We start from the raw sequence: 21024 nt of genomic DNA, 5'->3' as shown, positions 1-21024 counted from the left end.
TCCATCTTTTGATTTATAGCTAGCCTAATTTCAGTCAAATGCTCCTGTTGGAGGTCAGGCTCCGTTCAACGTTAGAAGCTAACTTCATCTTTCTAGCCAGCTATTTATAGATAGCTACCTGGCTAATAGCCAGAGCCCTTGAGCAACCTAGCTAACTAGACATCGGACTGAAATATCTGCGACTATTTACCGGTTGAACACTCATTCTGAGAGTCACTTTTACTTTGTTTGGGACATGTCTGTTGACACGGCAGTAGTCTAGGGATGTAAAAAAGAAATCCACTGCCAGCACTGTCTCTGCTACTTGCCACTGTAGGTCTGGGCTAAGGTAGTTAGTTTCACCTCTCATTGTGGGAACAGGCAAATCTGGGGGAGCAGGCGACAATAACTAGCATACATGACCCATTCAATGTTTCCACTCGTTCGCAGAGGTAGGCACGGTTAGAACTCCAATCAAGAAACCTTCTGTGCATTGATTAACGCTGGGAAAGCAATAAGTGGGTAAACAATAATTAACTAAATAAAAAGGTGAGTAAACACTTTCACAAACAAAAAAGGTGCATAAACAGTGTTTACTCTCCACTAAATCCCTGGTTGTGTCTGGCAAAACCCATTCATAAACAATATCCTGCCAGGCAGGATTTAATCTACATTTGCCCGGCATTTTAGCTATCAATGTGACGTTTGGTGGCGCCTAAGCAGTCAGTTCTTTACCTGCCTGGCTGAGTGGCCGTGTTGGTAGAATGCGCGAGCTGTAAAATTCTGTACTCTGCCTGGAAATGAACTTGCAAGACCAATACATTTTTCTAATAGTTTTCAAATCAACGTATTTGATCATTTTCTGTTCTCCTCTCATTTTAATTCAACTACTTTACAAGTACCAACCTGAGAAAATGTGATTTAAGGCATTCCAGTACTTGAATTTTAGAGTGCCAGATTAAAGTACCTTAAGCACTTTGTACGAATCCTGTCAACCACACTCAGGAAATTCACTGTTCATCTACATAAAAAATCCATTTCTTTTTATCTTCTGTAATTGAGAGAATACATTGAGTTTGAGGGACCTTATCACTTTGGAAACATGCTACCTTCACACCCCATAGTCTTAGTATCCCCATTTCAGAGCATGGCAGTTCAACAGGCAGGACCTCCATTTTGTCACTCGTTCCCCACCCTTGGGGTGTGTGTACATCCTGTCAACCGCACAGGCCAGCGGGCAGCAAGGTACTTCTGGCACACACTTAAGCAAGCACACCATGGGTGGAAAGCTAGCAGCACAGTGTGTGAGGGGAGCATGGACCAGGGCTACTCATCAATTGTTAAAATGGTTAGCAGCTACCTAGTTAGCCCTCCTTTAGCTTCCCCTGACCGCTTTAGATATGTAAGAATTTAACATAATTAGCTAGCCTCTATGGTAGCGTTTCCCAAACTTGGTCCCAAAGAGGAGCACATTTTGGTTTTTGCCCTAGCATTACGCAGCAGATTGAAATAATCAACTCATCAAGCTTTGAATATTTTAATCTGAAATGCTAGAGCAAAAACCAATGCTGTCCTATGGCTAAGGTATATGATTGACAGTGTTAATTCTGAGGACATTTGACCCTTCCTACAGCATCTTGGTGCCTAATGATGAGTAGTCCTGGGGGACAGAACAGAGGAGTAACAGAAGAATGGAGGCAGACAGAGGGTGACGGTTGACTGCAAAACAGGTGTCCACACTTCTCTGTGGTGTGGATGGTAAGCAGCAATGAGGGAGAGGATGGAGGTGATGACGGAGCGAGGGAGGAAGGGAGGGTTGGTGTGTGGCGGCACTCACCGACTCCAGGCCCGCTGACAGAGCTGGCTTGCTTGCTTTGAGCAGAAGCGGCGGCAGCCACGGCAGTGCCATATCCACCCTTACAGAAATCCCCACTCCCCGAAGCCTGGCCCATATCCTCATAGCCTGCAACAGTCAGACACATAGCCGCAGCCCACAGCGTTAGACACACCAAGCAGGGTTAGGATGTGGGTGTTGGGGCGTCAGGCAGGGGGAGGGAGGGGTGGAGGCAGGAAGCAGTAGGTGGTGTGGATAATAGATGCAGTGTGACCAGGTAGATCGAGGGAGAGACAAATAGAGGAAGACTAAAGGATAGAGGTGGACAGATGGAGAGAGAGAAAGAAACAGGTTTTTAGATGACCTCATGGGATGGAGGGTGTAGCCGGAAACCCAACTCCACTTATTGAATGAGCAGAAGCAAGCAATGAGAGGCAATAGCAACAGAACACCCACCACCTTACTGCCCCATAATACATGTAGGAGGGCAAAGGAAATATCGACAGTCCACTTTTCCAGTCCAAAACTACTAAAACTAGAACAAATTACTTTTCTAACAAAAAGATAACTAGATCTCCTTCCCCATTCAAAAGAATGGTGAGTTGCACAATAATAGCAACAGAACACCCACCACCTTACTGCCCCATAATACATGTAGGAGGGCAAAGGAAATATCGACAGTCCACTTTTCCAGTCCAAAACTACTAAAACTAGAACAAATTACTTTTCTAACAAAAAGATAACTAGATCTCCTTCCCCATTCAAAAGAATGGTGAGTTGCACAATAATAAAACTACCATTTCCACTCCCATTTTAGACAAGTCTTCATGCAAACCCTGTAAACATTTTTATAAAATAAATTAAAATCACGAGCCTCAAAACTAATAATCTATATTGGGACCAGATAACTCTATTCTTGGGTTACGCGTTGTGCCACAATATTGTTTTAAACTGTAAGTTTTAAGACTGATGCCCCACTGAGAGCTGATGAAGGTTGTCTAAAGTGCATTACTGTTGCTTAAACACGATGACATTTCTAAAGGCAAATAATTAGTGCAAAAACCTTATCATTTAAGTTGCCAGATTGACATTCGATGCAGTAGGACGTTAGCTAGCCATGTAAGATTGAGGGGAGACCTCCAGATTTTAGCTAGCTAACATTAGCATTGCTAGCTACTTCTGACAAACTTTGCTACCTAATAACATTGCCATCTGTCTAAAGTAAATTTGACAACCTGATGGCAAAGTTGTTTCCTACTAAATATGTAACTACTTTAGCAATGTCATCGTATTCCCAAGCTCCTATAGTGTAATTTAGATGAGTCATTAGACCCGGTTCCAAGTCATTAGTCCCAGTTCTACTTTTGAACATCAATATTGCTGCAGCATCTGTAGAAAATTGATAACAATGCCAACAACGCGATCGAGTGACAGAGATGCAACCCATGAATAGCTGGCCCATATCAGACAGTGCACATGGTTGGTTGGTTAGAATAATTTGTTGGTAACAACGGCAGCAGGCAGTGTCTCCAAGCAACAGAAATCGCTCCATAACAGCTGGTCAACAACATCAGTGGCTGTGACTACGCGTGCCTGATTAGAAAGGTTGGAGTTAGTGCCATTTCATCTACTAACCATGTTGAAGAGCGGTTGATGTAGACCGGTAATGTGGGCAATGTCAGCCTTAGCAGGCTTAGGGACAGGCAAATGTTAATGTCTCCAACTTGGTGTAACTGAAATTAGTTGCATTCAAATCCAAAAAAACCTTTGAATGTGAGAAGCCTATTAAATATAAAAGTGAATGCAGGCAGTGTCGACTACTGACTTTCAATTGCATGCAGTGTTGTTGATAGCCATCCTATCAGTATGTACAGAGTTGAACTGAATGACCCCTGAACAGTTGCTGTTCCACAGGGTGTGTTTAGTCTTACCAGTGTTGTAGCCATGGGAACCGTAGGCGCTGGCCTGCTGGAAGGCTGTTGCCGAGGCGTTGACTCCAACGTTCACACCGTGCTGCTTCGACGAGGTAGGAGCAACCTGGAAACACAGACAGGTTAGAGGTGAAACTAATATACTTAGTTGTCTAAAGTATATAACATATCAGCTGCTAACACATGCAATTTAAATTCCTTTTACAGCATACTGGATTCTCTCAATTGAAGCTGCATTAGAGGACATTTTGCCAAAAACAGTCTGCAATAGATTTGTGTCCCCCAATTATAAATGAGGACAGTTCGCATGTCATACTACAAAATCAGTCCCTCCAGGATTCCGTGATTGCATAATTCAATGCAAAATCAACCAATCACAGCGCATATTATGTGAGAGCTCGTAATTTTGACCAATTACTGCAATGTTACCGTGGAAAATGGCACAATTCAACCACACGTCAACAACGTGTATTCCCCCGGCCTGTCAGCGTATTCACGTGCGAAGATGGGTGATTGTTGATGGCTGACCAGCAGTACAATGAACCCAAATATGAGAATATGAGAATGTCAGAACAGTTCCCACAGCAGCGGAAGATCACCATGACCGAAGTGGTAGCAGGGAAGACTGGCAAGCAAATTGAAATTGATTGATCAGCTTTGAATCTATTTGTTTTTTTTGAGCGTGAGAGAGCGTGAATAGGAAGTGCATCTTCTGTTGATAGCAAGCCCCAAGCCTGATGGAGAGGAGTGTGTGAAAATAAACAAAATTGAGCAATTTCGATGTTTCTAATGGTTTTTGTATTCAGCTTAAAATCAACCTAAAACTGAGCACATATGACTTTTAAATGCTTTATGAAATTAACGTGAAAACATCGCAAAATCTATCACAGAATTTCAGAAAAGCTGCCGCAAAAATTACACACAAAAAAAAATCTAAATCCTGGAGGGACTGCAAAATGCATGTGTACATGCATCACGAAAATATACCCTTGATAACTTCATATAATTGAAAAAAACATCCAAAATGACAATACCCAGACAAATCATGAGAAACCTCACCGGGAACATGGCAGGGCCGTACTGAAAGGTGTTGGGCAGGCCCGGCACGCCTGTGTAGTAGGGCAGGCTGGTGTAGCTGTAGCCGGGAGGCAGTGCGGGGTTGAGAAAGGGCTGCTGCGTGGTGTGGTGCGTCTGACTCTGGTTCTGCTGCGTCTGCTGAGCCAACGTGGTGGCCGGAGCCGGGGACGACGCGTCACCTCGACCAAACTTTGATAAGTCACCTACCGGAGGGGAACGAGGGAGAGAGATTAAAGGCAAAGAAAAGGGGCAAGTGTGAAAAAAAAGTGTGTGAAAGGGGGATGAGTGGGAGAGAGATGAGCAAAAAGTGACAGAATAACTTCCGTTATGTTCAAGCAACAAGTGGGTGATTCTCAGAAATCAGTTACTACACCAGAACAATGGACAATAGCGTTGAAGCAGCGTATCAGTTCCAGTCAGTCACGGTGATGAAGGTGGTGGCTGTACATTGTTCTAGCACACCACTGTCCAGTTTCACCATGGCGACGCAGGACAGGATCAACAGATGTGTTCCTTCCTAACACCAAACTCCTATCTTCACTGTGTTAGCATTCAGTACACAGTCCATAAAATAGGAAAGTAGAGTTAGTTATAGACCATAGATGGGGGATAAAATGGTGCTTACCAGAGTACGGGTTGTTGCTCAAACTGCCATCTCTGCCAGTCAGTGCTGTGTTGGGGGTGGCAAACGGGATGCTGTAGTAATCCTGAGAAGACAGAAGAGGCACAGTTTTTACCTGTACGGCTATCATTAACTCGCAACAGAGCACAGTTCCTGGAAAGAAATTAGTTCCAAGAACAGTTTGGCTAGACAGCCAGTTCTTCCCTTCTTTAAAAATCAGTTTGCAGCTGTTGTTACTAGTAAATGCCAGAAGTCATATTTGGCCAACCCAATAAATGGATGGGTTTAGATCCAGATAACTTAGACTCACCAGTGGTATTCTTGTCTGGAGCATCTGTAGGTCATCATAGCCATACACCTGAGGCTGAGAGGCAAAAGGCGGTGAGACAAGACAACAGAAGGAAAATAATGTTTTCAATTCTTCTCCAATTGCAATATACAGTGGCAAGAAAAAGTATGTGAACCCTTTGGCAATACCTGGATTTCTGCATAAATTGGTCATAAAATTTGATCTGTATCTTCATCTAGGTCACAACAATAGACAAACAGTCTGCTTAAACTAATAACACAAACAATTATACATTTTCATGTCTTTATTGAACACACTGTGTAAACATTCACAGTGCAGGGTGGAAAAGTATGTGAACCCTTGGATTTAATAACTGGTTGACCCTCCTTTGGCAGCAATAACCTCAACTAAACATTTTCTGTAGTTGTGGATCAGACCTGCATAACAGTCAGGAGGAATTTGGGACCATTCTTCTATTCAGTTCAGCAATATTCTTTGGATGTCTGGTGTGAACTGCTCTCTTGTGGTCATGCCACAGCATCTCAATCGGGTTGAAGTCACTTCTCTTATACTGGGCCAATCCAGGAGGCATATTTTCTTCTGTTGAAGCCATTCTGTTGTTGATTTACTTCTGTGATTTGGGTCGTTGTCCTGGTGCATCACCCGACTTCTGTTGAGCTTCCATTGGCGGACAGATAGCCTAACATTCTCCTGCAAAATAACATGATAAACTTCTGAATTAATTTTTCCGACGATGATAGCAAGCTGTCCAGGCCCTGAGGCAGCAAAGCAGCCCCAAACCATGATGCTCCCTCCACCATAATTTACAGTTGGGATGGGGTTTTGCTGCTGGTGTGCTGTGTGTTCCTTCCAAACAACTCAACTGTAGTTTCATCTGGCCACAGAATATTTTGCCAGTAACGCTGTGGACCATCCAGGTGCACTTTTGCAAACTTCAGACGTGAGGGCCTCCCATGAACACCATTCTTGTTTAGTGTTTTACGTGTTAACATAAATGTTAGCATGTTCCAGAGAATTCTATAAGTCTTTAGCTGACACTAGGATTCTTCTTAAACTCATTGAGTATCATGCGCTGTCATCTTTGCAGGATGGCCACTCCTAGGGAGAGTAGCAACAGTGCTGAACTTTCTCAATGTATAGACAATTTGTCTTACGGTGTTCAAGGCTTTTAGAGATACTCAAATAACTCTTTCCAGCTTTATGCAAGTCAACAATTCTTAATCTTGGGTCGTCTGAGATCTCTTTTGTTTGAGGCATGATTCACATCAAGCAATGCTTCTTGTGAATAGCAAACTCAAAATTTTGTGTCTTTTTTTTTTTAGGGCAAGGCAGCTCTAACCAACATCTCCAATCTCATCTCATTGATTGGACCCAAGGATAGCTGACTCCAATTAGCTTTTGGAGAAGTCATTAGCCTAGGGGTTCACATACATTTTCCATCCTACACTGAATGTTTAAATTATGTATTCAATATAGACAAGAAAAACACAATTTGTGTGTTATTAGTTTAAGCACACTATGCTTGTCTATTGTTGTGACTTGATGAAGATCAGATCAAATTTGATGACCAATTTATGCAGAAATCCAGGTAATCCCAAAGGGTTCACATACTTTTTCTTGCCACTATACAATTATGAAGCTCTAAATCGCAACTTATATAAACTGTAAAAATCAGAATATTGAACTATATGCCCATATAGGCAGTCAGTCACATTATATAGACTTCATGATTTCCATGACTTAACTTCTTGGATATAATTTTTGGATGAAAAATGTTCCCGTTTTAAACAAGATATTTTGTCACGAAAAGATGCTCGACTATGTATATAATTGACAGCTTTGGAAAGAAAACACTCTGACGTTTCGAAAAATGCAAATATATTGTCTGTGAGTGCCACAGAACTGATGTTACAGGCGAAACCCATATAAAGATCCAATCAGGAAGTGCCGCATTTTTTGAAACAGCCTCATGCCAATGACTCCTTATATGGCTGTGAAGAAGCTAGGAGTCAGCTTACGTTTTCCATGTTTTCCCCAAGGTGTCTGCAGCATTGTGACGTCTTTTTAGGCATTTCCATTGGAGAATGGCTGTAAGAGACCATATAGGGCGAGTGGACACATGGTGTCTCCCGGAGAAAACGTTGCGTAAAATACTGAGGTAGCCATTTTTCCAATAGTTTCTTATGAGAAACCAACTCCCTCCACGGATATATTATTGAATACATATGTTAACACCACTTTGAGGATGGATCCTAAACAACGTTTGCCGTGTTTCTGTCGATATTATGGAGCAAATTTTGAAAACTTTTGCGTTAAGTATTTTAGGTCGATTTCTCAGCCAAGCAGGATGAACAAACGTGATGTTTTTCGCCTCCAAAAATATTATTTTTTGGAAAAAAGGTACATTTTCTATCTAACTGGGAGTCTCCTGAGTGAAAGCATCTGAAGTTCTTCAAAGGTAAATGATGTAATTTGGTTGCTTTTCTTATTTGTGAAAATGTTGCCTGCTGCCAGCACAGCCTAGCATAGCATTATGCCATGCTAAACTTACACAAATGCTTGTCTAGCATTGGCTGTAATGCATATTTTGAAAATCTGAGATGACAGTGTTGTTAACAAAAGGCTAAGCTTGTGTTTCAATATATAAGTCATTTTCAAAGACTTTCAGGGGCTATTTCAAGCACTTAATTGTAATTTAACCTCTAGCGTCGAGCAATCCCGTATCCGGGAGCGTAATCATAGCCTCAAAGCGCATTACCATAACGCAACGTTTCCTATTCATGAAAATCGCAAATGAAATAAAATATTTCATTTGCGATTTTCATGAATAGGAAACGTTGCGTTATGGTAATGCGCTTTGAGGCTATGATTACGCTCCCGGATACGGGAATGCTCGACGCTGGAGGTTAAATTACAATTAAGTGCTTGAAATAGTCCCTGAAAGTCTTTGAATTTGACTTGCCAATGTCTGTAAGTACTCTGCTTAAAATATGTACAGTCCGAGGCCTACGTAGGTGGAGTTATGGGCCAATTTGAATATATTCCTATTAGTACACATGTGAAACTCTTTAAAAATAGTGTTTGTTTTAGTTTATTTTTTTATGTTGATCCCAATGTCATACATTGGCCCCATTATTTATAGAAAGATCTACTTACAGGGTAAGCATGGAGTAGCCCGGGGGCCATGATGTATGGGTTGGGCAGCAGAGGAGGCACCCCAGGCGGAAGGTTTGGAGGTGCTTTCCCTGTAAAGAGACCAGCAGAAACAAGACAAAACATATGAAATAATAGGATGGAAATTATTAGAAAAAGCAAACACATAAAACACACTTCAGATTTACAACACGCTTATATCCCACATCTAAACCGGAGATCCCTGTTGCGTCCCAAATGGCACCCTATTCCTTACACCAGGGGTGTCAAAGTCAAATGGACGGAGGGCCAAATAAAAAATTTAGCTACAAGCCGAGGGCCGGACTGTTCGAATGTTCATTGAAAAATTTTTAAATGACGCATATAGTCTAGTGAACCTAATTGAACCTACTGAAAACCTAACAAATATATTCCAATATGATCAGATAAATAAAGCAATATTTTCTTATGGCTCTGTCAGTAATCTTTAATTTTCAACAGACACAAAAGACAAATTTCCTTTATATAAAAATCCCCATAACATGAACATTAAATGAAAGAAACCGGTATTCAAGGCACCATCAGTAGCCTATATTTTCTATTTTAGCAAAAGTGGGCTAAATTTACTTCAAAGAAAAAAACAATAATAGCAATTTTCTATCATCCACTCAACTGAAATATTTTTAAAATATAATTGGATTGAAATACAATAAAATAAAGTGCAAAAATCTATTAATCAAAAACAACACTTTGTTTAAGGAGAAGTAACATGCAGTGAAAACAAATATTAAACTTTAACTTTTAAACTTGAACTGAGTAAAAACTCTAAATATGTGATTGCACAGTAATGTTCACTTGTTTGAGGTTGAGGGTGATACTTGGTGGTGTCCCATCTTTTCCACAAGTTCATCAATGTTCGGGGTAAGGCTCTGAGCTGAGGAAATCCTCAGAATTGAGTGGAGGTGTTCAGCAGTAAGTCGACTTCTGTGTGATGTTTTGTTCAGGTTCATCAAAGAAAAAAGTTGTTCACACAGGTATGTGCTGCCAAACATAGACAACGTTTGAGCAGCCTGGATGCGCAGCTGGGGCATTGTGTCGGGAGGAAACGGGCGAACTCCGCAGCACCCACTGCCGCATATTTTGCCCTCAGTGCATCATTGCATTGGAGGTCAATCAACTCCATTTGGAGGTTTGGTGGTGAGCTTTCCACGTCAACAGCAAATGGGTTACCGAGCAGTTCCAACCTGCTTTTTTGTGCTTCAAAGTCAGCAAATCGGCGTCGAAAGTCAGCGGCAAGCATACCTATTTTATCAGCCAACTGTGCGCTCGGGAACGCACTGGTAGAGAGCTTCTCTTTCATGGTCTGGCAGCTGGGAAAGTGGCTCAAATTTTCTTTCCGCATCTGCGTCTCCCACAGAGTCAGTTTGGTTTTAAATGCCTTCACTGTACTGTACATATCAGAGATGACATGATCCCGACCCTGCAGCTGCAAGTTCATTGCATTCAGATGACTCGTAATGTCACACAGAAAAGCCATTTCACACAGAAACATTTCGTCTCGGAGTTGTGTTGTGTCTTTCCCTTTGCTGTCCAAGAACAGACAAATCTCCTCACGAAGCTCGAAACATCTTTGAAGCACCTTTCCCTGGCTTAGCCATCGCACCTCTGTGTGATAAGGCAAATCACCATGCTCCGTTTCTAACTCCGTCAGAAATGCCTTGAACTGGCGGTGATTCAAACCTTTGGCTCTGATAAAGTTAACTGTGCGCGTGATGATGCTCATTACATGCTCCATTTTCAAGGCTTTACCGCACAACGCTTCCTGGTGTATGATACAATGATAAGCTGTCAGCTCACCTGTCGCGTTTTCCTCTTGCATCTTTTCCCGTATCTTCGCCACCAGTCCGCTCCTGTGTCCACACATCGCAGGTGCTCCGTCGGTTGTCAAACCCACGAGTTTTTCCCAAGGCAGCTCCATCTCATTTACACATCTTGACACCTCTTCATACAAATCATGCCCCGTAGTTGTGCCATGCATAGGACGTAAAGCCAAAAACTCCTCTGTCACGCTTAGGCTGGAGTCCACTCCGCGGATGAAAATTGACAACTGGGCAATGTCAGAAATGTCGGTGCTCTCATCCACAGCCAAGGAATATGCAATGAAATCTTTTCCCTTTTTCACAAGCTGCTCTTTTAGATTGATGGACAACTGGTCTACTCTCTCGGCAATGGTGTTTCTGCTCAGACTCACATTTAAAAAGAGTTGCCTTTTTTCTGGGCAAACTTCGTCACAAACTTTAATCATGCAGTTTTTGATGAAATCCCCCTCCGTAAATGGCCGGGCTGATTTAGCGATCTCTTCTGCCAAAATAAAACTGGCCTTGACAGCAGCCTGGCCTTGTGATTTGGCTTTTTTGAACAGAGCCTGTCGAGATTTGAGGCCTCGTTTTAATTCCTCTGCCTTTTGTAGCCTTTGTTCCATGTCCATATTCTTGTTTTTGTCCGCGTGTTTCGTTTCATAATGTCGTCTCAGATTATACTCTTTCAGTACCGCCACACTTTCTCCACACGGAAGACACACAGGTTTTCCAGCTACCTCCGTGAACATATACTCCGACTCCCACCTTGTTTGAAACCCCCGGTTCTCAGTGTCCACCTTCCGTTTTGCCATTTTTGATGGGTATCTGAAAGTTAATTTTACTGTGATGCTGACGACTGCTGTGCCAATAAATATTGAAATGAAGCAGCCTACTGCTCGGTGCGTCACCGTTGCATTGTGGGAAATGTAGTATTGGTGCGTGTAAAAGATCTGCGGGCTGCCGGCTTGCTGCGGTCTGCGGGCCGGTTCTAATAATAAATCAAGATCATCCCAGGGGCCGTAAAAAACCTTCTCGCGGGCCGGATGTGGCCCGCGGGCCTTGACTCTGACATATGTGCCTTACACAGTGCCTTCAGAAAGTACTCACACCCCTAGACTTTTTCCAAATTTTGTTGAGTTACAGACTGTATTTAAAATTGATTAAATTGAGATTTGTCGCCACATATAATACCAATGTCAATATGTTTTAAAACAAAAAGATGAAATGCCTTCAGTCAATAAGCATTCAACCCCTTTGTTTTGGCAAGCATAAATAAGTTCAGGAGTAAAAATGTGCTTAACAAGTCACATAAGTTCCATGGACTTACTGTGTGTAATAGTGTTCTGCAGACTGCCCTATCCCATCTAGACAAGAGGAATAGCTACTTAAGAATGCTGATCATTGACTATTGCTCAGCCTTCAACACCATAGTACCCTCCAAGCGCATCAATAAGCTCGGGGCCCTGGGTCAGAACCCCACCCTGTGCAACTGGGTCCTGGACTTTCTGACAGGTAGCCCACTGCTGTACTCCCTGTTCACCCATGACTGCGTGGCTACACTCGCAGTGGAGAAGGTGGAAAGCTTCAAGATCCGTCACGTACACATCACCATGACAATCTGAAATGGTCCAGCCACACAGTCAGTATGGTGAAGAAGGCGCAACAGCACCTCTTCAACCTCAGGAGGCTGAAGAAATTTGGCTTGGCCCCTAAGACCCTCACAAACTTTTACAGATGCACAATTGAGATCATCCTGTTGGGCTGTATCACCGCCAGGGTCCCTGCTCATCTGCGTGAACGTGCCTTAGGCATGCTGCAAGGAGGCATGAGGACTGCAGATGTGGCCAGGGCAATAAATTGCAATGTCCGTACTGTGAGACGCCTAAGACAAGACGGACAGCTGATCGTCCTCGCAGTGGCAGACCACATGTAACAACACCTTCACAGGATCAGTACATCCGAAAATCACACCTGCGGGACAGGTACAGGATTGCAACAAAAACTACCCGAGTTACACCAGGAACGCACAATCCCTCCATCAGTGCTCAGACTATCCGCAATAGGCTGAGAGAGGCTGGACTGTGGGCTTGTTCTGTTTTAAGGCAGGTTCTCACCAGACATCACCGGCAACAACGTCGCCTATGGGCACAAACCCACCGTCGCTGGACCAGACAGGACTTGCAAAAAGGATTCTTCACTGACGAGTCGCGGTTGTTTCTCACCAGGGGTGATGGTCAAATTCACGTTTATCGTCGAAGGAATGAGCGTTACAGTGAGGCCTGTACTCTGGAGTGGGATCAATTTGGAGGTAGAGGGTCCGTCATGGTCTGGGGCGGTATGTCACAGCATCATTGGATTGAGCTTGCTATGCGTTACAGGGAAGACATCCTCCTTCCTCATGTGGTACCCTTCCTGCAGGCTCATCCTGAGATGACCCTCCAGCATGACAATGCCACTAGCCATACTGCTTGTTCTGTGAGTGATTTCCTGCAAGACAGGAATGTCAGTGTTCTGCCACGGCCAGCGAAGAGCCCGGATCTCAATCCCATTGAACACGTCTGGGACCTGCTGGATCAGAGGTGAGGGTTAGGGCCATTCCCCCCAGAAATGTCCGGGAACTTACAGGTGCCTTGGTGGATTAGTGAGGTAACATCTCACAGCAATACCTGGCAAATACCTGCAGTCCACGAGGAGGAGATGCACTGCAGCACTACATCTCTGTAAGGTCCTTCAGTTGAGCAGTGAATTTCAAAACAGATTCAACCACAAAGACTAACTAAGAAGGTTTTTCAATGCCTCGCAAAGGACACCTATTGGTAGATGGGTACAAAATAAAAATAAAGCTGACATTGAATATCCACTTTGAGCATATTAATTACACTTTGGATTGTGTATCACTACAACCAGTCACTACAAAGATACATGCGTACTTCCTAACTCCGTTGCCGGAGAGGAACTAAACCGCTCAGGAATTTCAGCATGAGGCCAATAGTGACTTTAATGGCTGTGACAGAAACTGATCCAACACTGTAGTTACATCACAATACTAACCTAATTGACAGAGTGAAACAGAAGCCTGTACAGAATGAATGTTTTTTTCCAAAACGTGCATCCTGTTTGCAACAATGCACTAAAGTTATACTAAAAAAATGTGGCAAAGCAATTGCCTTTTTGTCCTGAATACAAAGTGATGTGTTGTGCTGGATTTGCCCCAAACATATTACTGAGTACCACTATCCATATTTCCAAGTATGGTGGTGGCTGCGTCACGTTATGGGTAAGCTTGTAATCTTAACCTCTTGGAACTCTAGGGGCAGTATTTCATTTTTGAATAAAAAAAACGTTCCCGTTTTAAACAAGATATTTTGTCACGAAAAGATGCTCGACTATCCATATAATTGACAGCTTTGGAAAGAAAACACTGACATTTCCAAAACTGCAAAGATATTATCTGTGAGTGCCACAGAACTGATGCTACAGGCAAAACCAAGATGAAACTTCAAACAGGAATTGAGCAAAATTTTTGAAGCGCTGTTTTCCAATGTCTCCTTATATGGCTGTGAATGCTCCCTGAACGAGCCTACAATTTCTGCCGTTTCCCCAAGGTGTCTGCAGCATTGTGACGTATTTGTAGGCATATCATTGGAAGATTGACCATGAGACCACATTTACCATGTGTCCGCCCGGTGTCCTGCGTCGAAATTGGTGCGTAAACCTCAGCTGCAAGTATTTTTCCATGTGATTCAGAGGAGAAAGCAGACTTCCATGAACGATATATCAATGAAGAGATATGTGAAAAACACCTTGAGGATTGATTCTAAACTACGTTTGCCATGTTTCAGTCGATATTATGGAGTTAATTTGGGGAAAAAAATTGGCGTTTTGGTGACTGAATGTTTTTTTTTTGGTAGCCAAACGTGATGTACAAAACGGAGCGATTTCTCCTACACAAAGAATCTTTCAGGAAAAACTGAACATTTGCTATCTGAGAGTCTCCTCATTGAAAACATCCAAAGTTCTTCAAAGGTAAATTATTTTATTTGAATGCTTTTCTGGTTTTTGTGAAAATGTTGCCCGCTAAATGCTACGCTAAATGCTACGCTAGCTATCAATACTCTTACACAAATGCTTGTTTAGCTAAAGAACAATCTGAGATGACAGTGTTAAGAAAAAGCTAAGCTTGAGAGCTAGCATATTTATTTCCTTTCATTTGCGATTTTTACAAATAGTTAACGTTGCATTATGCTAATGAGCTTGAGGCTATAACTGGATACAGGTTTTTTTCGTAGCCAAACGTGAACAAAACGGAGCGATTTGTCCTACACAAATAATATTTTTTGAAAAACTGAACATTTGCTATCGAACTGAGAGTCCCCTCATTGAAAACATCCGAAGTTCTTCAAAGGTAAATGATTTTATTTGAATGCTTTTCTTGTTTTTGTGAAAATGTTGCCGGCTGAATTCTAGGCTTATAGCTATGCTAGCTATCAATACTCTTACACTAATGCTTGTTTAGCTATAGTTCAATAGCATATTTTGAAAATCTGAGATGACAGTGTTGTTAACAAAAGTCTAAGCTTGAGAGCAAATATATTTATTTCATTTGCGATTTTCATGAATAGTTAACGTTGCGTTATGCTAATGAGCTTGAGGCTATAAATAGGATCCCGGATACGGGATTGCTCGTCGCATGAAGTTAAGGACTGGGGAGTTTTTCAGCTAAAAAGAAATACATGGAATGGACCTAACCACAGGCAAAATCCTAGAGGAAAACCTGGTTCAGTCTGTTTACCACCAGCCACTGAATTTGTCTTTCAGCAAGACAATGACCTAAAACACAATGCCAAATCTACACGAGTTGCTTACCAGGAAGTCAGTGAATGTTCCTGAGCTGCCGAGTTACAGTTTAGACTAAAATCTATGGCAAGACCTGAACATGGTTGTCTAGCAATGATCAACAACCAATTTTAGAGCATGAAGAATTTCAAAAATAATAAATGGCCAAATGTTGCACAATCCATGTGTGGAAAGCTCTTAAAGATGGTACCCGGAAAGACTCACAGCTGTAATCACTGCCAAAGATTTTTCAACAAAGTATTCACTCAGGGGTGTGACTTGTATTTCATTTTCAATACGCTTGCAAAAATGTAAAAAAAACAAACATAAAAATGTCATTATGGTGTATTGTGTGTTGATGGGTGAGATTACCATTTTTTTTTTAACCCAATTGTAATTTGGGCTGTAACAACAAAATCAGGAATAAGTCAAGGGGTGTGAATACTTTCTTTTTAGGCTCCGGTCAAAAGTAGTCCACTATATATAGGGAATAGGATGCCATTTAGGACACACTCCCCTTAACAAAAACCCATGTCTAACCTGAGGAGACTGCAGAGCTGCGTGAGGAGGCAGAGGAAGCGATAGCCTGGGCTTGGGCTGCTGTGGACATGGCTGCAGAAGCTATGGCTGGAGGTCCCATGTTGGCTTCTGTGTGGAGGCCCATAGCAACTAGGCTGCTGACGGAGCCCAGGCCCGAGGGGACCGACTGAGAAACTGTGTTCACTGAAGAGGGCTGAGGGGCCCCCATGGAGACCTGCTGAGCTGCTGCAGTCACCGACAAGGAAGAGGGGACCGAGGAAGAGGACCCCGCTGAGACAGAGGGGAAGGAGGAGGAGTGCAAGCTGGAATTGTCTACGCTCTGGAGCTGTAAGGATGGATGAAGAGGGGATAGATGGAGAGAAGAGGAGATTATCATGATAAACAGGATTAAATCCCCACTAGGTTAAAGGATGCATCAATTACTACTTAATCTATCACAGGAAATTCTCTCTTCTCGCTCACACACTCACCATTAGACTGGCGTTGGATATGCAGACTTGTGACAGAGCAAGACTGTTCTGTTGTGTAGAAAGGGAACTGAGAGAACAAACAATCATCCATCAATTTAGTTGAATAACCATTGTCCACTTGCACTACTAAAATCCAAATGTCACTCAAAATCATGATCCTGCAGCATTCTTTGAAACATTCTTCAACCTGTTCAGCTCATATCCTCGCGTGAATTGACCTACAGATTGTGCACAGGTCAATCACCGTGCAATGTCTACGTAAGATTTCTGAGATTCCAAGACAAATAACACATAGTACTCTCGAGGGAAGGGCCATCTGAGCATTGAAAATGCACAGATCCGAATACTCGGTGGAGATTCAGAAGAGAAGCGCCTTCATGAACATAAAGAAATGCTTGTTCTTTGCATTCCACGGCTGAAGCCGCTGCCTTCCTAGGAGAGAATAACCTTACCAGAAAAGATACCGGGCCAAGGTAATACTACCGGGCCGTGCCCTATTTATTGAAACGCTCATGAATCACAAAATGTACCTACTTTCGATGTATTATGAAGGCGTTGTAAGTATAGAATATCTCAATTATTCAGATCTCAATTATTTTGACCTCATGGCTGTGTGACCTTATATAGACAGGTGTGTTGTGAGTTAACTGCACCTCAGATTGCAGCCCAAATAAATCCTTCAAAGTTCAAGTAAAAAACGCATCAACATCAACTGTTCAGAGGAGACTGCATGAATCAGGCATTCATGGTTGAATTGCTGCAAAGAAACCACTACTAGAGAACACCAATAATAAGAAGTGACTTGCTTGGGCCAAGAAACACGAGCAATGGACATTAGACCGGTGGAAATCTGTCTTTTTGTCTGATGAGTCAAAATTTAAAATGTCTGGTTCCAACTGCCATGTCTTTGTGAGATGCAGAGTAGGTGAACAGATGATCTCCTCAAGTGTGGTTCCCACCATGAAGCACAGAGAGGTGTGATGGGGTGGTGGTGCTTTGCTGGTGACAGTGTCTGATTTATTTGGAATTCATGGCGCACTTAACCAGCATGGCTATCACAGCATTCTGCAGCGATACGCCAACCCATGTGGTTTGCGCTTAGTGTGACTATCATTAGTTTTTCTACAAGACAATGACACCTCCAGGCTGTGTAAGGGCTATTTGACCAAGGAGGAGAGTGATGGAGTGCTGCATCAGATGACCTGGCCTCCACAATCACCCGACCTCAAACCAGTTGAGATGGTTTGGGATGAGTCGGACCGCAGAGTGAAGGAAAAGCAGCCAACAGCTCAGCATATGTGGGAAATCCTTCAAGACTCTTGGAAAAGCATTCCAGGTGAAGCTGGTTGATAGAATGCCAAGAGTGTGAAAATCTGTCATCAAGGCAAAGGGTGGCTACTTTGAAGAATCTCAAATATATTTTGATTTGTTTGTGTGTATATAAACTCAGCAAAAAAAAGAAATGTCCTCACTGTCAACTGAGTTTATTTTCAGCAAACTTAACAGTTCCACAGACATACAGTGACTAACATAAATGGAATAATGTGTCCCTGAACAAAGGGGGGGGGGGGGGTCAAAATCAAAAGTCCATATCTGGTGGCCACCAGCTGCATTAATTACTGCAGTGCATCTCCTCCTCATGGACTGCACCAGATTTGCCCGATCTTGCTGTGAGATGTTACCTCACTCTTCCACCAAGGCACCTGCAAGTTCAAGGACATTTCTGGAGGGGGATTGGCCTCATCCTCCGATCCAACAGGTCCCAGACGTGCTCAATGGAATTGAGATCCGGGCTCTTCGCTGGCCATGGCATAACACTGACATTCCTGTCTTGCAGGAAATCAGCCATACTGCTCGGATCTGTGTGTGGTGGCATTGTCATGCTAGAGGGTCATGTCAGGATGAGCGTGCAGGAAGGGTACCACATGAGGGAGAAGGATGTCTTCCATTTCATGCTCAGCATTGAGATTGCCTGCAATGACAGCAAGCGCAGTCTGATGATGCCGTGACATTCAGCCCCAGACCATGATGGACCCTCCACCTCCAAATCGATCCCACTCCAGAGTACAGGCCTCGGTGTAACGCTAAATCCTTCGACAATAAACACAAATCCGACCATCACCCCTGGTGAGACAAAACCGCGACTCAACAGCGAAGAGACTTTTTGCCAGTCCTGTCTGGTCCAACAAGCCCTCAGTCCAGCTTCTTTCAGCCTATTGCGGACAGTCTGAGCACTGATAGAGGGATTGTGCGTTCCTGGTATAACTCAGGCAGTTGTTGCCATCCTGTACCTATCCCGCACGTGTGATGTTCGGATGTACCGATCCTGTGCAGGTGTTGTTACACGTGGTCTGCCACTGCGAGGACGATCAGCTGTCCGTCCTGTCTCCTTGTAGCGCTGTCTTAGGCGTCTCACATTACGGACATTGCAATTTATTGCCCTGCCCACATCCTCATGCTTCCTTGCAGCATGCATAAGGCACGTTCACGCAGTTGAGCAGGGACCCTGGGCATCTTTCTTTTGGTGTTCAAAGTCGGTTGAAAGGCCTCTTTAGTGTCCTAAGTTTTCATAACTGTAAACTTAATTGCCTAACGTGTAAAATGTTAGTGTCTTAACCGTTCCACAGGTGCATGTTCATGAATTGTTTACGGTTCATTGAACAAGCATGGGAAACAGTGTTTAAACCCTTTACAATGAAGATCTGTTTAGTTATTTGGATTTTTACAAATTCTATGAAAGACAGGATCCTGAAAAGGGGACGTTTCTGTTTTTGCTGAGTTTATATATACACACACATACATCTCAGTGAACTAATTAATTGCTGAGGCAGTCAGAGGCTCCATGCCGAGGGTGTGACGCAATTGCCGAGCCTCTAGGCATGCAGTGGCCAAATCAAGCTTTTAATGCATTCAATATTATCATTCCAGTCTTAATGTTCTCATTTTCAGAGTGGACACATTGTTTGCAGTGTGCACAACTTGTGCTACAATTGAGTAACACGTTTTGGTTTATTTCATTCCATTTACGAGTTTTGTCAATTTAGTAATTTTCTTTTGTTTGGAGCTCTCCTGTCAATGTTGAGTAAAGACGCGTATGCATAGAAGTAGGCCTATAGGCTACCTGGCCTGGGCACAAATGTAGGCATACAAAATGTGCCCATTTGGGGATCTGATAGTATTTCTGATTGACTTAACACACCACCACTAAATGACCTGTGGAGCTTTTCAAAGAAATGTTTTCTTCACATCAAACAGCAACGTGAAAGGGAAAAAATGTCATACTCTGATCCAATGGAAACGTCATAAAATAGTGCTTATCAGTGCTTGACTAGACTGAAATAGGTTCCGGTTCTCATTTTGGGCTGGTACTGTTTATATTTAGGTGGAGGAGCTCCACAATACTTTTGAGCTAATATTATTTAAGAGGAACAGGAGGAGATCGAGCAGTAGAACATTTGAGGTGCCGGTACTCTGCTCCGGTGAGCTCCTGCCAAAGGCAAGCACTGCTTCTTATCCCTTGCGCAAATAACCTACAGCTGTGTCTGTCCCGAGCTCATGGGGGTGGAAAACTGAGGGCCCAGAATATTTTTTACAATGTTGCAAGTTTGCTAGCAAGCTTCAGGCTGGACCAAAGTTAAAAGTTTATACAATGTTTCAAATTCGTTGCGGACAGGCCATGTGATATGTAAGATATTTATTTTTAAAATCAAGGTATTTTCTACCTCCAGGCTACAATGTTTTTATTTGTTGGCTTTCAGGTGAACTTTTTTTTTTTAATATAGTAGGCAATGGCAATAGAAGTTACTTCATAGGTTTGTAATCATTTTCATTTTTATAGAATTTTGATTAACCACATGACAATGATTTTGAGATGCCTATAAATTAAATTGTTTCACAAAAATGTGCAGATGAAAACCAGAACTGGCATGCAGATTGGTATAAATGGTAAGATAAATTTGCATTCCACATGGGAAGGGTTGCCGACTCCTCATGTAGCCTTTGCCATTACTCTCCTGAAGTTGCCAGGTAAGAGTCTGCGAAAGCCAGCTGGAGCGGTAGGAGAATAGTTGGATCAGGTTTATTTTTTTCTGGTTGGTTATCTAGATCTCGGATACCCTCAATTACATACAGTGGGGAGAACAAGTATTTGACACACTGCCGATTTTGCATGTTTTCCTACTTACAAAGCATGTAGAGGTCTGTAATTTTTTATCATAGGTACACTTCAACTGTGAGAGACGGAATCTAAAACAAAATTCCAGAAAATCACATTGTACGATTTTTAAGTAATTAATGTGCATTTTAATGCATGACATAAGTATTTGATACATCAGAAAAGCAGAACTTAATATTTGTTACAGAAACCTTTGTTTGCAATTACAGAGATCATATGTTTCCTGTAGTTCTTGACTAGGTTTGCACACACTGCAGCAG

The 21024-nt window shown here is 42.7% G+C and overlaps 1 protein-coding gene across 14 annotated transcripts in view; it reads right to left on the bottom strand.

Annotated features, from left to right (window-relative positions):
- LOC135552441 (ubiquitin-associated protein 2-like) overlaps positions 1 to 21024 on the bottom strand; it is an 87144-nt gene that overhangs the window by 4372 nt on the left and 61748 nt on the right. For 7 of the 14 annotated variants that reach the window (XM_064984053.1, XM_064984054.1, XM_064984057.1 and 4 more), the window contains 8 exons: positions 16591 to 16657; positions 16122 to 16445; positions 8910 to 9011; positions 5754 to 5807; positions 5447 to 5528; positions 4804 to 5024; positions 3745 to 3850; positions 1817 to 1942 (listed from right to left, as the gene is read on the bottom strand). In XM_064984053.1, coding sequence (XP_064840125.1) covers positions 1817 to 1942; positions 3745 to 3850; positions 4804 to 5024; positions 5447 to 5528; positions 5754 to 5807; positions 8910 to 9011; positions 16122 to 16445; positions 16591 to 16657 — 1082 coding nt within the window. Of the gene's footprint in view, positions 1 to 1816; positions 1943 to 3744; positions 3851 to 4803; positions 5025 to 5446; positions 5529 to 5753; positions 5808 to 8909; positions 9012 to 16120; positions 16446 to 16590; positions 16658 to 21024 lie in introns of all 14 variants that reach the window. The other 7 variants (XM_064984059.1, XM_064984060.1, XM_064984066.1 and 4 more) reach the window with 3 other exon arrangements.

The sequence above is a fragment of the Oncorhynchus masou genome, chromosome 13 (genome assembly GCF_036934945.1).
Source record: "Oncorhynchus masou masou isolate Uvic2021 chromosome 13, UVic_Omas_1.1, whole genome shotgun sequence".
NCBI classification, from domain to species: Eukaryota; Metazoa; Chordata; class Actinopteri; order Salmoniformes; family Salmonidae; genus Oncorhynchus; species Oncorhynchus masou.
Note: the sequence above shows the minus strand (reverse complement) of the source record. Positions and strands in the feature narration are given on the sequence as shown.